This window comes from Bubalus bubalis, chromosome 14, assembly GCF_019923935.1.
Source record: "Bubalus bubalis isolate 160015118507 breed Murrah chromosome 14, NDDB_SH_1, whole genome shotgun sequence".
In the NCBI taxonomy this organism is placed as follows: domain Eukaryota; kingdom Metazoa; phylum Chordata; class Mammalia; order Artiodactyla; family Bovidae; genus Bubalus; species Bubalus bubalis.
This window is the reverse complement of record NC_059170.1, coordinates 60,905,126-60,920,705: the sequence shown is the minus strand read 5'-3', so window position 1 is coordinate 60,920,705 and position 15,580 is coordinate 60,905,126. Positions and strand designations below refer to the sequence as shown.

At 37.2% G+C, this 15,580-nt stretch overlaps 1 protein-coding gene across 6 annotated transcripts in view; it reads left to right on the top strand.

Moving 5' to 3' along the window:
- MLLT10 (MLLT10 histone lysine methyltransferase DOT1L cofactor) overlaps positions 1-15,580 on the top strand; it is a 210,452-nt gene that overhangs the window by 178,925 nt on the left and 15,947 nt on the right. For all 6 annotated transcript variants that reach the window (XM_044928157.2, XM_044928156.2, XM_044928158.2 and 3 more), the window contains exons 14-15: positions 15-193; positions 14,377-14,494. In XM_044928157.2, coding sequence (XP_044784092.1) covers positions 15-193; positions 14,377-14,494 — 297 coding nt within the window. The remainder of the gene's footprint in view (positions 1-14; positions 194-14,376; positions 14,495-15,580) is intronic.

The following is a 15,580-nucleotide window of genomic DNA, read 5'->3' as shown; positions in this document are numbered from 1 at the left end:
TTTTTCCCTTATAGGTATTTATAACAGCAATGATGTAGCAGTATCATTTCCAAATGTAGTATCTGGCTCAGGATCGAGTACTCCTGTCTCCAGTTCTCATTTACCTCAGCAACCTTCTGGGCATTTACAGCAAGTGGGCGCTCTCTCCCCATCAGCTGGGTCATCTGCACCCTCTGCTGTTGCTGCAACTCAGGTAAATTATTACCATGTTACAAAGTAATGTGGATCGTTTTGTCATTTTTTAAACTGTTTCATTGTAAGAGAGAAATGAATAGGACTTCCTGTAGGAAGTTATAAAATGTCTCAACCTATATTGACATGAGTGGAAATAATACTCATTTTTACTTAATATTCCTGAGAGCACAAACTGATGTTGGCACCAACTAATTCTTTTAGATTTCTGCATTTCTGATTTTGTCCTAATAATGTGAAATAGTAATTTGGGGGCAGCTTTTATTCTTCCTTTTAAAACTAGGACTTTACAAGTACAGTTCAGTTGCTCAGTCATGTTTGACTCTTTGTGACCCAGTGGACTTGAGCACACCAGGCTTTCCTGTCCATCACCAACTCCCAGGGCTTGCTCAAACTTGTGTCCATCAAGTCGGTGGTGTTATCCAACCATCTCATCCTCTGTCGCTCCTTCTCCTCCTGCCTTCAATCATTCCCAGTATTAGGGTGTTTTCCAATGAATCAGTTCTTCCCATCAGGTTGCCAAAGTATTGGCGTTTCAGCTTCAGCATCAGTCCTTGCAATGAATATTCAGGACTGATTTCCTTTAGGATGGACTGGTTGGATCTCCTTGCAGTCCAAGAGACTTTCAAGAGTCTTCTCCAACACCACAGTTCAAAAGCATCAGTTTTTCGGCACTCAGCTTTCTTTATAGTCCAACTCTCACGTCCGTACATGACTACTGGAAAAACCATACCTTTGACTAGATGGACCTTTGTCGACAAAGTAATTGTCTCTTTTTTTTAACATGCTGTCTAGGTTGGTTGTAGCTTTTCTTCCAAGGAGGAAGCATCTTTTATTTTCATGGCTGCAGTCACCATCTCCAGTGATATTGGAGCTGAGAAGATAAAAGTCTGTCACTGTTTCCATTGTTTGCCCATGTATTTACCATGAAGGGATGGGCCCAGATGCCATGTTCTTCCTTTTTTAATGTTGAGTTTCAAGCAAGCTTTTTCACTCTCCTCTTTCACTTTCATCAAGAGGCTCTTTAGTTCTTCTTCGCTTTCTGCCATAAGGATGGTGTCATCTGCATATGTGAGGTTATTGATATTTTTCCCTGCCATCTTGATTCCAGCTGTGCTTCATCCAGTCCAGCATTTTGCATGATGTACTCTGAATATATATTAAATAAGCAGGGTGACAGTATATAGCCTTGACGTACTTCTTTCCCAATTTCAAACCAGTCCATTGTTCCATGTCTGGCTCTAACTGTTGGTTCTTGACCTGCATACAGATTTCTCAGGAGACAAGTGGTCTGGTATTCCCATCTCTTTAAGAATTTTTCACAGTTTGTTATGACCCACACAGTCAAAGGCTTTGGTGTACTCAGTAAAGCAGAAGTAGATGTTTTTCTGGAACTCTCGCTTTTTCGATGATCCAACGGATGTTGGCAGTTTTATCTCTGGTTCCTCTCCCTTTTCTAAATCCAGCTTTAACATCTGGAAGTTCTTGGTTCGTGTACTGTTGAAGCCTGGCTTGAAGAATTTTGAAAGTAATGCTAGCATTATTTTGCTAGCGTGTGAGATGAGTACAGTTGTGCGGTAGTTTGAGCACTCTTTGGCATTGCCTTTCTTTGGGATTGGAATGAAAACTGACCTTTTCCAGTCCTGTGGCCACTGCTGCATTTTCCAAATTTGCTGGCATATTGAGTGTAGCACTTTAACAACATCATCATTTAGGATTTGAAATAGCTCAACTGAAACTCAATCACCTCCACTAGCTTTGTTCGTAGTGGTCCTTCCTAAGGCCCACTTGACTTCACATTCCAGGATGTCTGACTCTAGGTGAGTGATCACACTATCGTGGTTGTCTGGGTCATAAAGATCTTTTTTGTGTAGGTTTCTTCTGTTTATTCTTACCACCTCTTCTTAATATCTTCTGCTTCTGTTAGGTCCATTTTGTTTCTGTCCTTTATTGTGCCTGTCGTTGCATGAAATGTTCCCTTGGTGTCTCTAATTTTCCTGAAGAAGTCTCTAGTCTTTCTCATTTCATTGTTTTCCTCTATTTCTTTGCATTGATCACTGAGGAAGGCTTTCTTATCTCTCTTGGCTATTCTTTGGACCTCTGCATTTAGATGTGTAGATCTTTCCTTTTCTCCTTTGCCTTTAGCTCTTCTTCTTTTCTCAGCTATTTGTAAGGCCTCCTCAGATAAAATTTTGCCTTTTTGCATTTCTTCTTCTTGGGGATGGGTCTTGATCACTGCTTCCCATACAGTGTTACGAACCTCCATCCATAGTTCTTCAGGCACTCTTAACAGATCTAATCCCTTGAATCTATTTGTCACTTCCACTGTGTAATCATAAAGGATTTGGTTTAGGTTATAGCTAAATGGTCTGGTGGTTTTCCCTACTCTCTTCAATTTAAGTCTGAATTTGGCAATAAGGAGTTCATGATCTGAGCCACAGTCAGCTCCTGGCTTTGTTTTTGCTGACTGTATAGAGCTTCTCCATCTTTGGCTGCAAAGAACATAATCAGTATGACTTCGGTATTGACCATCTGGTGATATCCATGTGTAGAGTTGTCTTTTGTGTTGTTGGAAGAGGGTGTTTGCTATGACTAGTGCGTTCTCTTGGCAAAATTGTGTTAGCCTTTGCCCTGCTTCACTTTGTACTCCAACTGCCTGTTACTGCAGGTATCTCTCAACTTCCTAGTTTTGCATTCCAGTCCCCTATGATGAAAAGGACGTTTTTTGGGTGTTAGTTCTAGAAGGTCTTGTAGGTCTTCATTGAAGTGTTCAACTTCAGCTTCTTCAGCATTAATGGTTGGGGCATAGACTTGGATTACTGTGATACTGAATGGTTTGCCTTGGAAAGAAACAGAGATCATTCTGTCATATTTGAGATGGCACACAAGTACTGTATTTCGGACTTTTTTGTTGATTATGAGGGCTATTCCATTTCTTGTAAGGGATTTTTGCCCACAGTAGTAGGCATATATGATATAATGATCATCTGAGTTAAATTTGCCCATTCCAGTCCATTTTAGTTCACTGATTTCTAAAATGTCAATGTTCACTCTTGCCGTCTCCTGCTTGACTGCTTCCAATTTACCTTGATTCATGGACCTAACATCCCAGGTTCCTATGCAATATTGTTCTTTACGGCATTGGACTTGACTTCCATCACCAGTCACATCCACAACTGGGTGTTGTTTTTGCTTTGGCTCCATCTCTTCATTCTTTCTGGAGTTATTTCTCCACTCTTCTCCAGTAGTAGCACATTGGTCACCTACCAACCTGCGGAATTCATCTTTCAGTGTCCTATTTTTGCCTTCTCATACTGTTCATGGGGTTCCTAAGGCAGGAATGCTGAAGTGCTTTACCATTCCCTTCTCCACTGGACCACGTTTTGTCAGAAGTCTCCACTATGACCCGTCTGTTTTGGGTGGCCCTACATGGCATGGCTCATAGTTTCATTGAGTTAGACAAGGCTGTGTGGTCCGTGTGATCAGTTTGGTTAGTTTTCTGTGATTGTGGTTTCGTTTTGTCTGCCCTCTGATGGATAAGGATAAGAAAGGATAAGAGGGTTAAGGACTTACAAAGTATGAACCAATTTTGGACTTAGGTGGTTTAAAAAATTCCTTTTATAATTTTAAAATCACAGAAGTAATGTATGAATATCTACGGTGTAATTTTTTTTAAAAACAGTGCAGAAGAATATAGGATTGAGAATGAATGATTCCTTTAATTCCTTATATACTTACATGATTTCTTCCTAGTGGGTAGGAAAGAATATTTATAAAATTATAAGCAGTGGTGACTATGTTGGTGATTTTGCATCTGTTTAACCTTTTTCTTCATTTTCTATCTAGAACTTGATAGGTGCCCTAGTCTACAGGAATGCTCTAAGACCTAGAGTCAAAGCAGAGAAATCATAGTTTTGAATTACATACATAGGACAGTAAATGGGCAAAAGTTCTCATGGGTATATGCTTGCACACACACACACACACACACACACACACACACACACACACACACACACACACACACACACACACACACACACACACACACACACACACACACACACACACACACACACACACACACAGTCCACCCCTCATTCCCCATCCTCAACTCTCAGATTTCCTCAAAGGTGATAATTTAAACTTCCTATTTGTTTTATTTATTGACATTCTCTTATAATTTTATTTTTATTTTCACTTTACCCAGAGCCTCTAAAAGTCTCAATGTTTTGAGAAAATTCGAACAAAGACAAATGTCTAATTATAAGCAACTAGTTAAGTAGTTGTTTGTAAGTTGCTGTAAACTCATGCTTTATGTGCATGTGCATAATTTACATTGTATGGGCCTTTAGAGTATACCTAGGCTTTTCCAGCATATCCTGTAATCTGTACATCAAAGCATAGGATTGTTGTCTTTAAAGTATGTAACGGTGCAAACAGTCACCTTTTAATTAGGTCAAGAATTGGAATAAACAATAGTTTAGCATAGAAAAACAATGGCATGATTAGTGGTATTGTCTTTGACAATTTGGTGATCTCAACCTGAGCAAGGGGTGTTTGACTAGTTTAGGAGAGTTTTTCTCTAGCTCCTGTCACTAGCCTTGGTGAGGTAGGCATAATCACAGGGATTTGGGGTTAGAGAGGGTGAAAGGATAAATGAGAGAATGGCCCTTATAAATAGCTTTATCTCTTTTAATTAAGTGTAACCATATGCTGTTGATAGCTTTATATCCTTGGAAAGAGTCTCACATGAACATTTTCAATGTGCATTTTTCTTTCCTTTCTTTATAAAAGTCTGTTTTAATTACTCTCTGGTTAATTCCAGGCTGAATTAAGCAAAAATCTCATTTCTTCCCATTCATTATGTTTGTGGTTTTGAGGGTTGGCATTAGGGAGATGGGTGGGGGAAGTGGTAGTGAAGAGAAATTTATAGCTAGAGGGAAAATTCCACTTCACATATGACTCAACTGAAGAACAAAGAAATCATAGTTGCAAGTAATCCAGGATTCAGTCCAATTAAAATCTTCACTGTTTATCCTCTTTCCCTGTTGCAGTAAGATGGGTAGCTTATAAATATGATCATCCAGTGAGACTCACATGCTACATGCTGAGACAGCTGCATCTATGTTTCTCTCCAGCAGTAAACGCTTTCCGCCTTCACGCCGGAGTGTATTTAGCCTGGCTTAGCTGGTGCTGCTCTAGCAACCATCAGTCTCCAGGCAACTGAGGCAGGTTGACCTCTGAGTTGAATTGAGTGCAAAACTACTTCAGTTTAGCTGCCTGAGACAATAGTATTGGTTTTGAGTGTACAAAGTGTGAATTTTCTAGGCAATGTGCAAAGGAAAGGATTCAGAAATATTTAGAATAAATCGAATATTTAGATAGAATTCCTAAAATTGTGATGCACTTGGTAATTTAATCTTCTTTTCAAAACAGTACGTTTATTTCTGTTTATGTATAGGCCTTGCATGTTTTTAAATCATAAAATTCAGTGTCTTTAACCCCATTTTAGCCTTTTATTTAGAGTTTCTTTATAGGTAGTTTATTGAAAAGTGAAGAGTAGTGCTTACACACTTAAAGTGTGTAAATTAAAACTATTAATATGTAAAATATAATTGTAGAAGACTTGTTACACAGTTTCTGAGAAAACCATCACAGCAGCAAACAAATATTTTAAAGAAATAAAAATCAGAGAATAGAGGTGTTAAATTTGAACAGTGTTTTGACTTTCTTCCTTTCCCTCCCCAAAACTTTATGAAAGTAGTCATTTTTAGTGATGGTCTTGGTGCCAGCAGGATAAAAATTCAGAGATCATTCTTGATCTTTCTGGCCTTGGTTTTAAGTAAGACAAGCAGGTCTCTTATTTGGTTTGTTTGATGTCTTAAGGATTGTTCCCAGGCAAGTGGTCGGGGATATATAATCAGAAAGAACTAATAGAAATTAAAAACTGAGACTAGATTTGTGCCTTTAATGGGGCAAAAAGAGGAGACACTTGTTAAAATTCTGGAAGAAAAAGTCTAATGCTTAGCAACCCTAATTTGAAGGGAAAAAAAAAACTTTTAAAAATGTTTGATAACCTTGTTTCATATTGTTTGATGTTAAATCCTTTTATTTGATAAACTTGTTTTTAGGGTGATTATTCCTTCACAGATATCAGCAATGTATTACATTATAGTTACTATTTTATAGTTTCTTAACATTATTGGAAGATAGAACTGCTGTCTATGATGTTTTTAATGGTGGGTGCTCTGCTCTTGTTGTATCATCGGTGGAGATATAAATTAGTTTCTATAGGTGTGCCATTAATTTTTCATTTTGCCTTTCAAAGTCCACTATTTCCCAGATCTGCGTTCATTCTGTTTTGTCTTTGGGAGGAATGCAGGTGCTTTTGTTTGAAGGATTACTTTAGTAGAATTAAAGGCAGAATGTAATGAAAATAATTGTATTCTAACATCTTGCATTCTGAGTTTTGCTTTTGGATACAGTCTTTGGGTAGATAATTATGGTTTCTTGTTTCCTCTATGTTACTAGTATACAAATGATACAGTTTAAAAGTAATTTAAATGAAGCAACTTTTAAGGTTTATTTATGTGATATTTAGTAAATGCAGATAAATTGAAGTATTTTAAAGGTATAACTTAGCAAATACTGTTTTGCAGATTTCTTTGAGACTTTTGCTTCAAGGACTGTAAGTTTGGTGTGTATGTGTGGTGTGGTTGTGTGTGTTGGGGAGTTATTGTAGATCTAATTCTGGTTTCCTTTCGGATATGTTTGGTAGGACACTTTGATTTTGTTTGGAAAATCCTTCAGTTTTCCAGGCAGATTCACCTGTCTTTGAAGGAGCTGTGACTTGATTGGTCAGATTAAAGTTTCATCTGTCTTAAACAATTGCAACATGACTTAAAATTTTACAGAGTTATCTTTCTGAGCAGAAAAGGTTTTAAAAGTGCTTTCTAACATTTCTTACTATTGGGTGATAAAGAGGTTAAGGGACATAGATGATGAGTCTCTGTTGAAAAAAGATGTCTGAATTTTACTGTGTCTGTTTGTGTGACATAATGCAAAATAGCAGAAATTGGGTCAGAAATCCTAGGTTCCTGGGACATTATACTACTACTAGTGTGGTGGTGGGTAGATCTTTTACATTTGTGGGTTTTAATTTTTTTCATATATGAAATGGAATATTTTAAATACCTATTCTACCTGCAATACAGGTATATTTTGAAGTTCAAATGAGAAAAGTACTTTGCAGACCATAAGTACTTTGGAATTCATAGTCACTACATTGATGTTACAGTTGTTATAGGACATTTGAATTTCAGCTCTTATAGAAACAGCCTGATTGCCAGTGAGAAAATTGTACAGAAGCACTTCCTTTACTAAAAATAGTGTTAAACTTTTCTGTTAAAACTTACAATTTCATATTACTATAGATAGATGAATTTTAGTCATTTTACATACAGCTGTTGAATGAGATCTTTTCCTTTCTTAAATTATTTCAACAGCCTATTTAGGGACTTAATAATTTTCCCTCCAAAAGATAAGTGATACGTTGATTAGATATTAACCAATTAGAAACCTGCTTATAGTTGGTGGTTATTCTGTACAGTCCTGTTGTCCAATCATAAGTGTTCATTGATGGTTTAACTACAATTTAATCCTCCCACGACTTTGTAGAAACTCAATTGTGGGGCATTTCAGCATTAGCCTAAACAATGGTTTTGAATACGTTAAGCTCCTAACAATTAGGGAGCAGTTTGGGGCATTGAATAAAGTGGAATGATGCAATTGAACCTGACAGCTTTAACAGTCAGCCTACTCATGAGACCTGAAAGTTGTTCACACTTGGTTTCTTCTCTCATCACACGCAGAGCATTAAAGCCCAATGGTTGGTGGTAGCTGACACAGAATTGGGTCTGTTATCAGGGTACATTTTACAGTACAAAGTTAGAATTAAGTTAGAAAACATATGAAATTTTCCATTCTCTAATTTTTCATGGAAACCTTTGTAGTCAAATTGTGTGTAAATTTTCATTAAAATATTTGAATTCTTACAGTATATTTGCAGTATTGCTGTGTTATTGCTATGTTATTATAAAATATATACATTAAAATGTCATTGCATAATGAGATATTAATACTATTTAATTTTTCTCAGGGAAATGTTTTGTTCTTTGAAATATAACCATGTTCATATCAGAATATAATTGGCAATTTATATTCTCTAATGAAGTTAATGGAAAAGATGGAAGCCATAATAGCTTAGGAAGATAATTTTAAAATAGCACGGTTAAATTTGAGTGCTTACTGTGTGTCGTGCATTCTTCTCAGCCCTTCTATACATCAACTTAATTTCTCATAATATTCTTAGAAGGTAGTTACTATTTCATATCTCCATTTTTACAGATGGAGCTTAAAGACAGAGCTTTAGTGCCCCACCCAAGCGCAGTGCAATAGGTTGGCTTATGGCAGATACAGTGATAATGAAAAGTTTTTCCCTGTAAGAGTGTACATGAAGTAGGAGATTTTAAAATAATACTGCTTAGTGAGCTGATGATATTTTGGAAGAATGCAATTTTAAATCAGGAATCAGAGTTGGAAAGTTTGAAGAGGAAGCTACTGTGTTTTAGAGCTTGTTTGCATCATGTGACTTTAATGTTTATTGACAGGTTAATTGTGCATTTTTAAAAAATGCTTGCTGTGACCTCTTCCTATATGATTGAAGCATGAAGTTTCATATTCACCTCTAGATGATGTATTGCTATGATACTTTTCAAAGGTGAAATCTTGATAGGTACTACTCTTTCAAACCTAATTTTACTTCTTTATACTCTAACATTCTGCCTTTACCAACAGTGGGGAGGGGCAAAAAAACTATCAATACCCACTTTTAAGTCTGATATTCAGTTAATTGAATAGATTTAGCCTGATTTTTTTCCCCCTCCACAACTAACTCCTTTAGAATGAGCCAGGTGCCTAGGAATTTGATAGATTCACTTCACTCTACAACTACAACCCTTTTAAAAACTTCTCTGTGGTCATAATCAGACATTTGGAATATAAGAGGTGAACTATTAATAGGAAATTTCAAGCTGAAATGTAATTTTAATCTTGTTACTATTTTAATATAGGGTATGTCAGTCTATTTAGGAAACACTAAATTTCTTTGATTTTTGAGTTTAAATACTACCTTGGTAGTGGCTTGCATGTCTTTCTAGATGCTTATCATAGTAGTCTAAATTTGCTAAGGGTATTCTCTTTCTCAGGTGAAAAAGTGAAAGTCACTTAGTCGTGTCTGCCCTTTTGCAACCATTCCCTTCTCCAGGGAATCTTCACGACCTAAGGGTTGAACCCAGGTCTCCTTGGATACCTAAGCATATTTTGCTTCAGTATGACTTAGATTTACCTCAGTAATTATTAATTTTACTTTTACTTTGCTTTGGGTCCATTTTGTAAAATAATTATTATACTTACTAAGATTGTTACTAGGATCTTGGAATAGGTATAGTATAACATCTTGTGTGTAAGTGGTTCCTTCAGTTATTAATCTTGGGGAGGGAAGAAACCCAAGATCATATATTTGGAAGTGAATCTGGACTAACACCTCTTTTTACATTTTGAGAAGATTACTTCATTTCATCAAAATACTATAAAGCCAAGGAACAGGTTTTTTGCAATCATATTCTTTTTTGTTTTAGCTTTTTATTTTGAAATAATTTTAGGTGTATGGAAAAGTTGCAGGAACAGTGCCGAGTTCATGTGTATTATGGATACTTGCACTCAGCCTCCCCAGTGTTTTAACAGCTTATATTCTTTATAGTGCCAACAGGCTCAAGAACATACTTGCCCACAGTAGACATTCTGCTTTCCAGGGCAAGATAGAATTGAAATACCATAAGGTGTGTACTTACTTCCAAAAACAAATAGCACTTTCTTTTTTTTGGGTAATTGAAGTATAGTTGATTTACAGTGTTGAGTTAATTTCAGGTATACAGCAGAATGATTCAGTTGTGGTGTGTGTGTGTGTGTATATAATCTTTTTCAGATTCTTTCCTCTTATAGGTTGTTTCAAAATACTGAGTGAAGCTCCCTGTGCCACACAGTATGTCCTTGTTGATGTTAACCCTAGTTTATCCCTCTCCCCTCCCCCTTTCTCCTCTGGTAACCATAAATTTATTTCTCTGTCTGTGGGTATATCTCTGTTTTGTATGTAAGGTCATTTGTATCTTTTTTTTTTTTTTTTGATTCCACATATAAGTGATTTCCAGTTCCCTTGTGGCTCAGACAGTAAAGAATCTGTCTATAATGCAGGGGAACCAGGTTTGATCCCTAGGTCCGAAAGATCCCCTGGAGAAGGCAATGGTATCCACTCCAGTATACTTGCCTGGAGAATTCCATGGACATATGAACCTGGTGGTATAGTCCATGGGGTCCCATAAAGTTGAACATGACTGAGCAGACTAACACATAAGCAATATCATAGAATATTTGTCTTTCTCTGTCTAGCTTTATTTCACCTAGTATGGTAATCTCCAGATGCATCCATGTTTCTGCAAATGGCATTATTTAATTCTTTTTTATGACTAAGTAGTAGTCCATTCATCTGTTGACAGACATTTACATTGCTTCCATGTCCTGGCTGTTGTAAATAGGGCCACTGTGAACATTGGGGTGCATATATCTTTTCAGATTTTGGTTTTCTCCAGATATGTGCCCAGGAGTGGTATTGCTGAATCGTATGACAGCTCTGGTTTTAGTTTTTAAAGATCTGTACTTTTCTCCACGTGGCTGTACCAATTTATATCCCCCCCATCAGTGTAGGTTGTCTCTTTCGCTTTTCCTTCTTTATTGCTACTAAAAGTTGTAGAATCTTTTAGCTAAAATGTTGGGAGTTTCTTTGCTCTAAGTTTCCTGCAGAGTTATCAACAGTTTCCAGCAGTAACCTTTGTAAATATCATTTCAGAAATGTTGGCCAGTGTCAGACATTTGTAGAGTCTTTGCTAGCTCATGTTACCTGCAAAAATGACGGTAATGACTTGAATTTAATGTAGAGTGGTTTAGGTGCTCTCATATACCAAAAAACCCTAGGTGGTAAAAATTGGTATTTTCATTCTCTCTTGGAAATTCCTTATTTAGATAAATACAATAATTTTAAAAACTACCTGTTAATTTTTAAACATTCAGAAAATTGAGGGAAATGTGTCATTCGGGATAATGAATGTATTTCTAATTTTTTTTATTATTAATTTTACCTTTGCCTACCATCTTTATAAAATCCATACTTTCTTGCTTTGAAATTGTGCTAACGATGATTTATCCTCTTCCTGATGGTAGTCATTATGGAAGTGAGTTATGCTGTGCTGCTTTGCATTTTGAGCCGTTAGTGTAGTGGGTGGAGTGTGTGATTGAAAAAGTATGATGATTCGGAGACTACATCAAGAAATTTGAAGCTAACAGGGATAAATATAAAGCCCTTGACAGAAGGAACCCTTCCTGAAAGAGAATAGGATCTTTGATTCTTATCAAGAGACTAAGGAAGCTTATAAAACTCATAATTGGAACTAGAAAAGCAGTTCAACTGGTGTGGTAGTAGTTTTGATTTAGCCAGTGGATGAGTGCACTAGCACGCGAGTCAGGAGGCTGGGCTGCAGGTGTGGCGACCCTTCCTGCCCATGCTCCCGGGGCCAGGCCCGGCCAGCGCTCGGGAGCGTGCTCTTTCTTGCTCGTATTTTTCTCTCCTCTTGCTGTCAGCTGTTACTTCTTGCTGCCAACAAAATGTCTCAAGATATTACTTTTTCTTCCTCTTTCTAATTAATTTTCCACTTCTAATCTGTTATATGCTTAGTTGATCTTTTTAGAATTATGTCTAGAGTAAGAGTAAATTGGCTCTGCAAAGGGCATTTTTAAGTGTGAGGTGCTCAAGATTTTAAACTGGGTTTCTAGTAACATCTGGTCTTTCTGTTTGTCTCTGGATTTTTCTCGTTCTAAGTTACTTTATGAGTAGCTGATTCCCAAGCTTATTAACTTCTGAAGAGGTTAAAAAAGTCTTCCTATCTTTCCGTTTCTGACCCATTTTATATATTCTGTGCATGGTAAGCTGCTGAGAAGGCAATGGCACCCCACTCCAGTACTCTTGCCTGGAAAATCCCATGGATGGAGGAGCCTGGTGGGCTGCAGTCCACGGGGTCGCTATGAGTCAGACACGACTAAGCAACTTCACTTTCACTTTTCACTTTCATGCATTGGAGAGGGAAATGGCAACCCACTCCAGTGTTCTTGCCTTGAGAATCCCAGGGACGGGGGAGCCTGGTGGACTGCCATCTATGGGGTCGCATAGAGTCGGACACGACTGAAGCGACTTAGCAGCAGCAGCAGCTTTTGCTGAGGGGTAATTGATTGTGAAACAGGACTGTATAATTCAGACTACTGACTTTGTATACATACTTTAATGAGAAGAAAAATGAAACCCAGAAATTGACCAGTTGAACTTAGACATTATATGAAATATACCCTTTGAGACAATGGAAAGCAAAGACAGGATTCTATGTCACGGAGACTATTCCTGTGACTTGTAAAGTCCAGTTTTTATGTTTAGGAAGTTGCTGCTGCTGCTGCGTTGCTTCAGTCGTGTCCGACTCTGTGCGACCCCATAGACGGCAGCCCACCAGACTTCCCGTCCCTGGGATTCTCCAGGCAAGAACACTGGAGTGGGTTGCCATTTCCTTCTCCAATGCATGAAAGTGAAAAGTGAAAGTGAAGTCGCTCAGTTGTGTCCGATTGTAGCAACCCCATGGACTGCAGCCTACCAGGCTCCTCCGTCCAAGGGATTTTCTAGGCAAAAGTACTGGAGTGGGGTGCCATTGCCTTCTCCTATTAGGAAGTTGGCTAGAGGCCAAATATTAATGTCAGGGTCTGAGTCTTTCCAGAAGCACGGTTTATTCTCTGTAATATTTTGCTTGTTGTCATTGCTTTGTCGTCTTGGTCTCTTTTTGTGCAGTTAAACATGTCAAAATGTTCTACATCTTTTGTTCTACTGTTATTCAGCTTATTTATATTAAAAACACCTCAATTCTTTGAAATTATTTTCCAGAATTTTGTTCTGCAATAACTATACAATTATTTCATTTTACAAAAGTTTTGATTTCACTTCATGAAAAAGAAAAATCTACTTTGAAATGTGTGGTTCTGTTAAATCTGAAAAGTATTTCAGACTAGTGATAGCCTTCTGTGAGTTAGCAATGTTTTGTGTACAAGAGATTTGCTTCCAAAATGCCACATTTTTGAGGTTATAATATTCTTGGAAAGTGGGAGAAAGTATTCACATCAAAGAAGGCATTTTTATTACATTGGATTACGCAAGACTTTGGCCAGCCTCCTTAGCTTCATCTGTTTAAGGGTTCATTTTCGCTTGTTTGGCACAAGTCCCAGTAGAGGCCTTCAGAATTGTGGTTAGCAACATGAATGAATTACAAACTGTGGACCAGCTCTTCAGTTCGCAGAGCTGGCTTACTGCCAAAAAGACAGTGCCTTATATGGGGTCAGGGCAAAGCTGTGATTCGTTGAGCCCTGCATTGTATAGAAAACATACTTGCGATGCCTGTTTGCTTTCTTTTAAAATAAAAACAAAACAAAACAGAAAAAGCAGCAGGCTTCCAAGTCTATCAAAATAGGAAGTAACAAAATAGTGTGCGGGTTTTACTAATGACAGGGTTAAGCAATGGAGATATGGCTCTGTGTAGTTAAAATACTAAAGGTAGAAGCTGAACCTTTTGACCTCCTTAGGCAGCCTGTGAGGTAAGAGACTGAAGCATTTGTTAGACATCTGTTGTCTCCCTGCCCTTATTTTCTAAACGCTTTAATAAGATTAAATAACTAGTCATATGTTCACATGGTTACCAGGCCACTGGTTTTGGTATCAAATAGATACTTTGAAGTTAAATCATAAATAGTTAACTTTGTGCCAGTCTCAGTGCTCCCTCTCTCTTTTGAGTTAATGTAACTTTTCAGAAACTGGAATGTTGAAATGGTAAAACAAGAATGAAATTTGCACTTTAGAAAGTCAGGAAGTTCTACTTACATTCTTACATTGGAGAAAATAGTTGTTGCTAGGTCTATTAGGAAGAAAAGTATTAAGATATTTTACACAATAATTAATTTGTCTTTGTAATTCTTTTCATTTAGGCAAATACCCTATCTGGATCATCTCTTAGTCAGGCATCATCTCATATGTATGGCAATAGATTAAATTCAACTTCATCAATGGCAGCTCTTATAGCTCAGTCTGAAAACAATCAAACAGGTAAGGTCTCGAGAATTTTTAAACTCTAAAATTCTGTTCCCCTCCACCAAACTGATTTTTATCTCCTATTAGGCTAATTTCATTTGAAAAATCTAAAGATGTGGTTAATAAATAAAATCTAAAGGGGAGGATTGTGTGTGTGTGTACACCCTTCCCCTTTTAAATGAAAAGAATTACATTTGGAAGTAAATAGTATGCTGTGCTGCAAAATCTGTGCCTTTTTTTTTACTGTCTGAAATGTAAATGTTTAAGCAGAGCCACCAGCAGGCAGGAATGCTAGTGTCTCCTGTGACTTTTGTGATTGATGTGTTCAGTGCTCAGTTCTGTGCAATGAAAGTAGCATAACACTGGGCTTTCTGTGAATAGCCTCAATCTTTATTTGCATAATTCATGAAATTGCATTACACAAACTTGGTTAAAAAAATCCTGTTAGAGAATCTCTACAGTGTTTAGTAATCCTGTGAATTTTTACCAGTTGACATTTTGTAGCATTTGCCTCTTGTACTGTTTTAATGAGCCACTGGATTTGCTTTGTTTCTTTCCACCCTTAAGGATTTGTTGACATGTCCAAGTAGTCATGCCTGTTTGGGGGAAGGGAATGGGTTTAGCAGTTCACCAAGAATGGATCAGTCATGTCTTTACCCTTCAAGGGTCAAAGGTTACCTGACTCAGAATAAGGGGAGGATGACCTTGAAAGAGGCCAGATAGGGTGATTTTATAAGGAACTCACTGTAGGGGAAATACAAATTATTTTTCAAGCCAAGATATTGGATGTCACCTCAGGAATATCTTTAAAAAATTAATTTCTTTTTGCATACAGAGTTCTGTATTCCTACTTGTCTTTGTCCATTTGGTTATTTAGTGTTATGTGTAATGATCCACGTAACATATATATAACTTTAGTTTTGGTGCGTGGCTTTATGTAATACATACGTATTTTATGACTTGTCTTGGAATGTGAAGTGTTAAAATATACAAAGCATAAGGATTTGCTGTGATAAGCATACAGATTAGCTGTCCACAGCTGTGATTCATTACTTTAACCATAGAAATTAAAAGTGGCTGAGGGGAGGGTACTGCAAATGG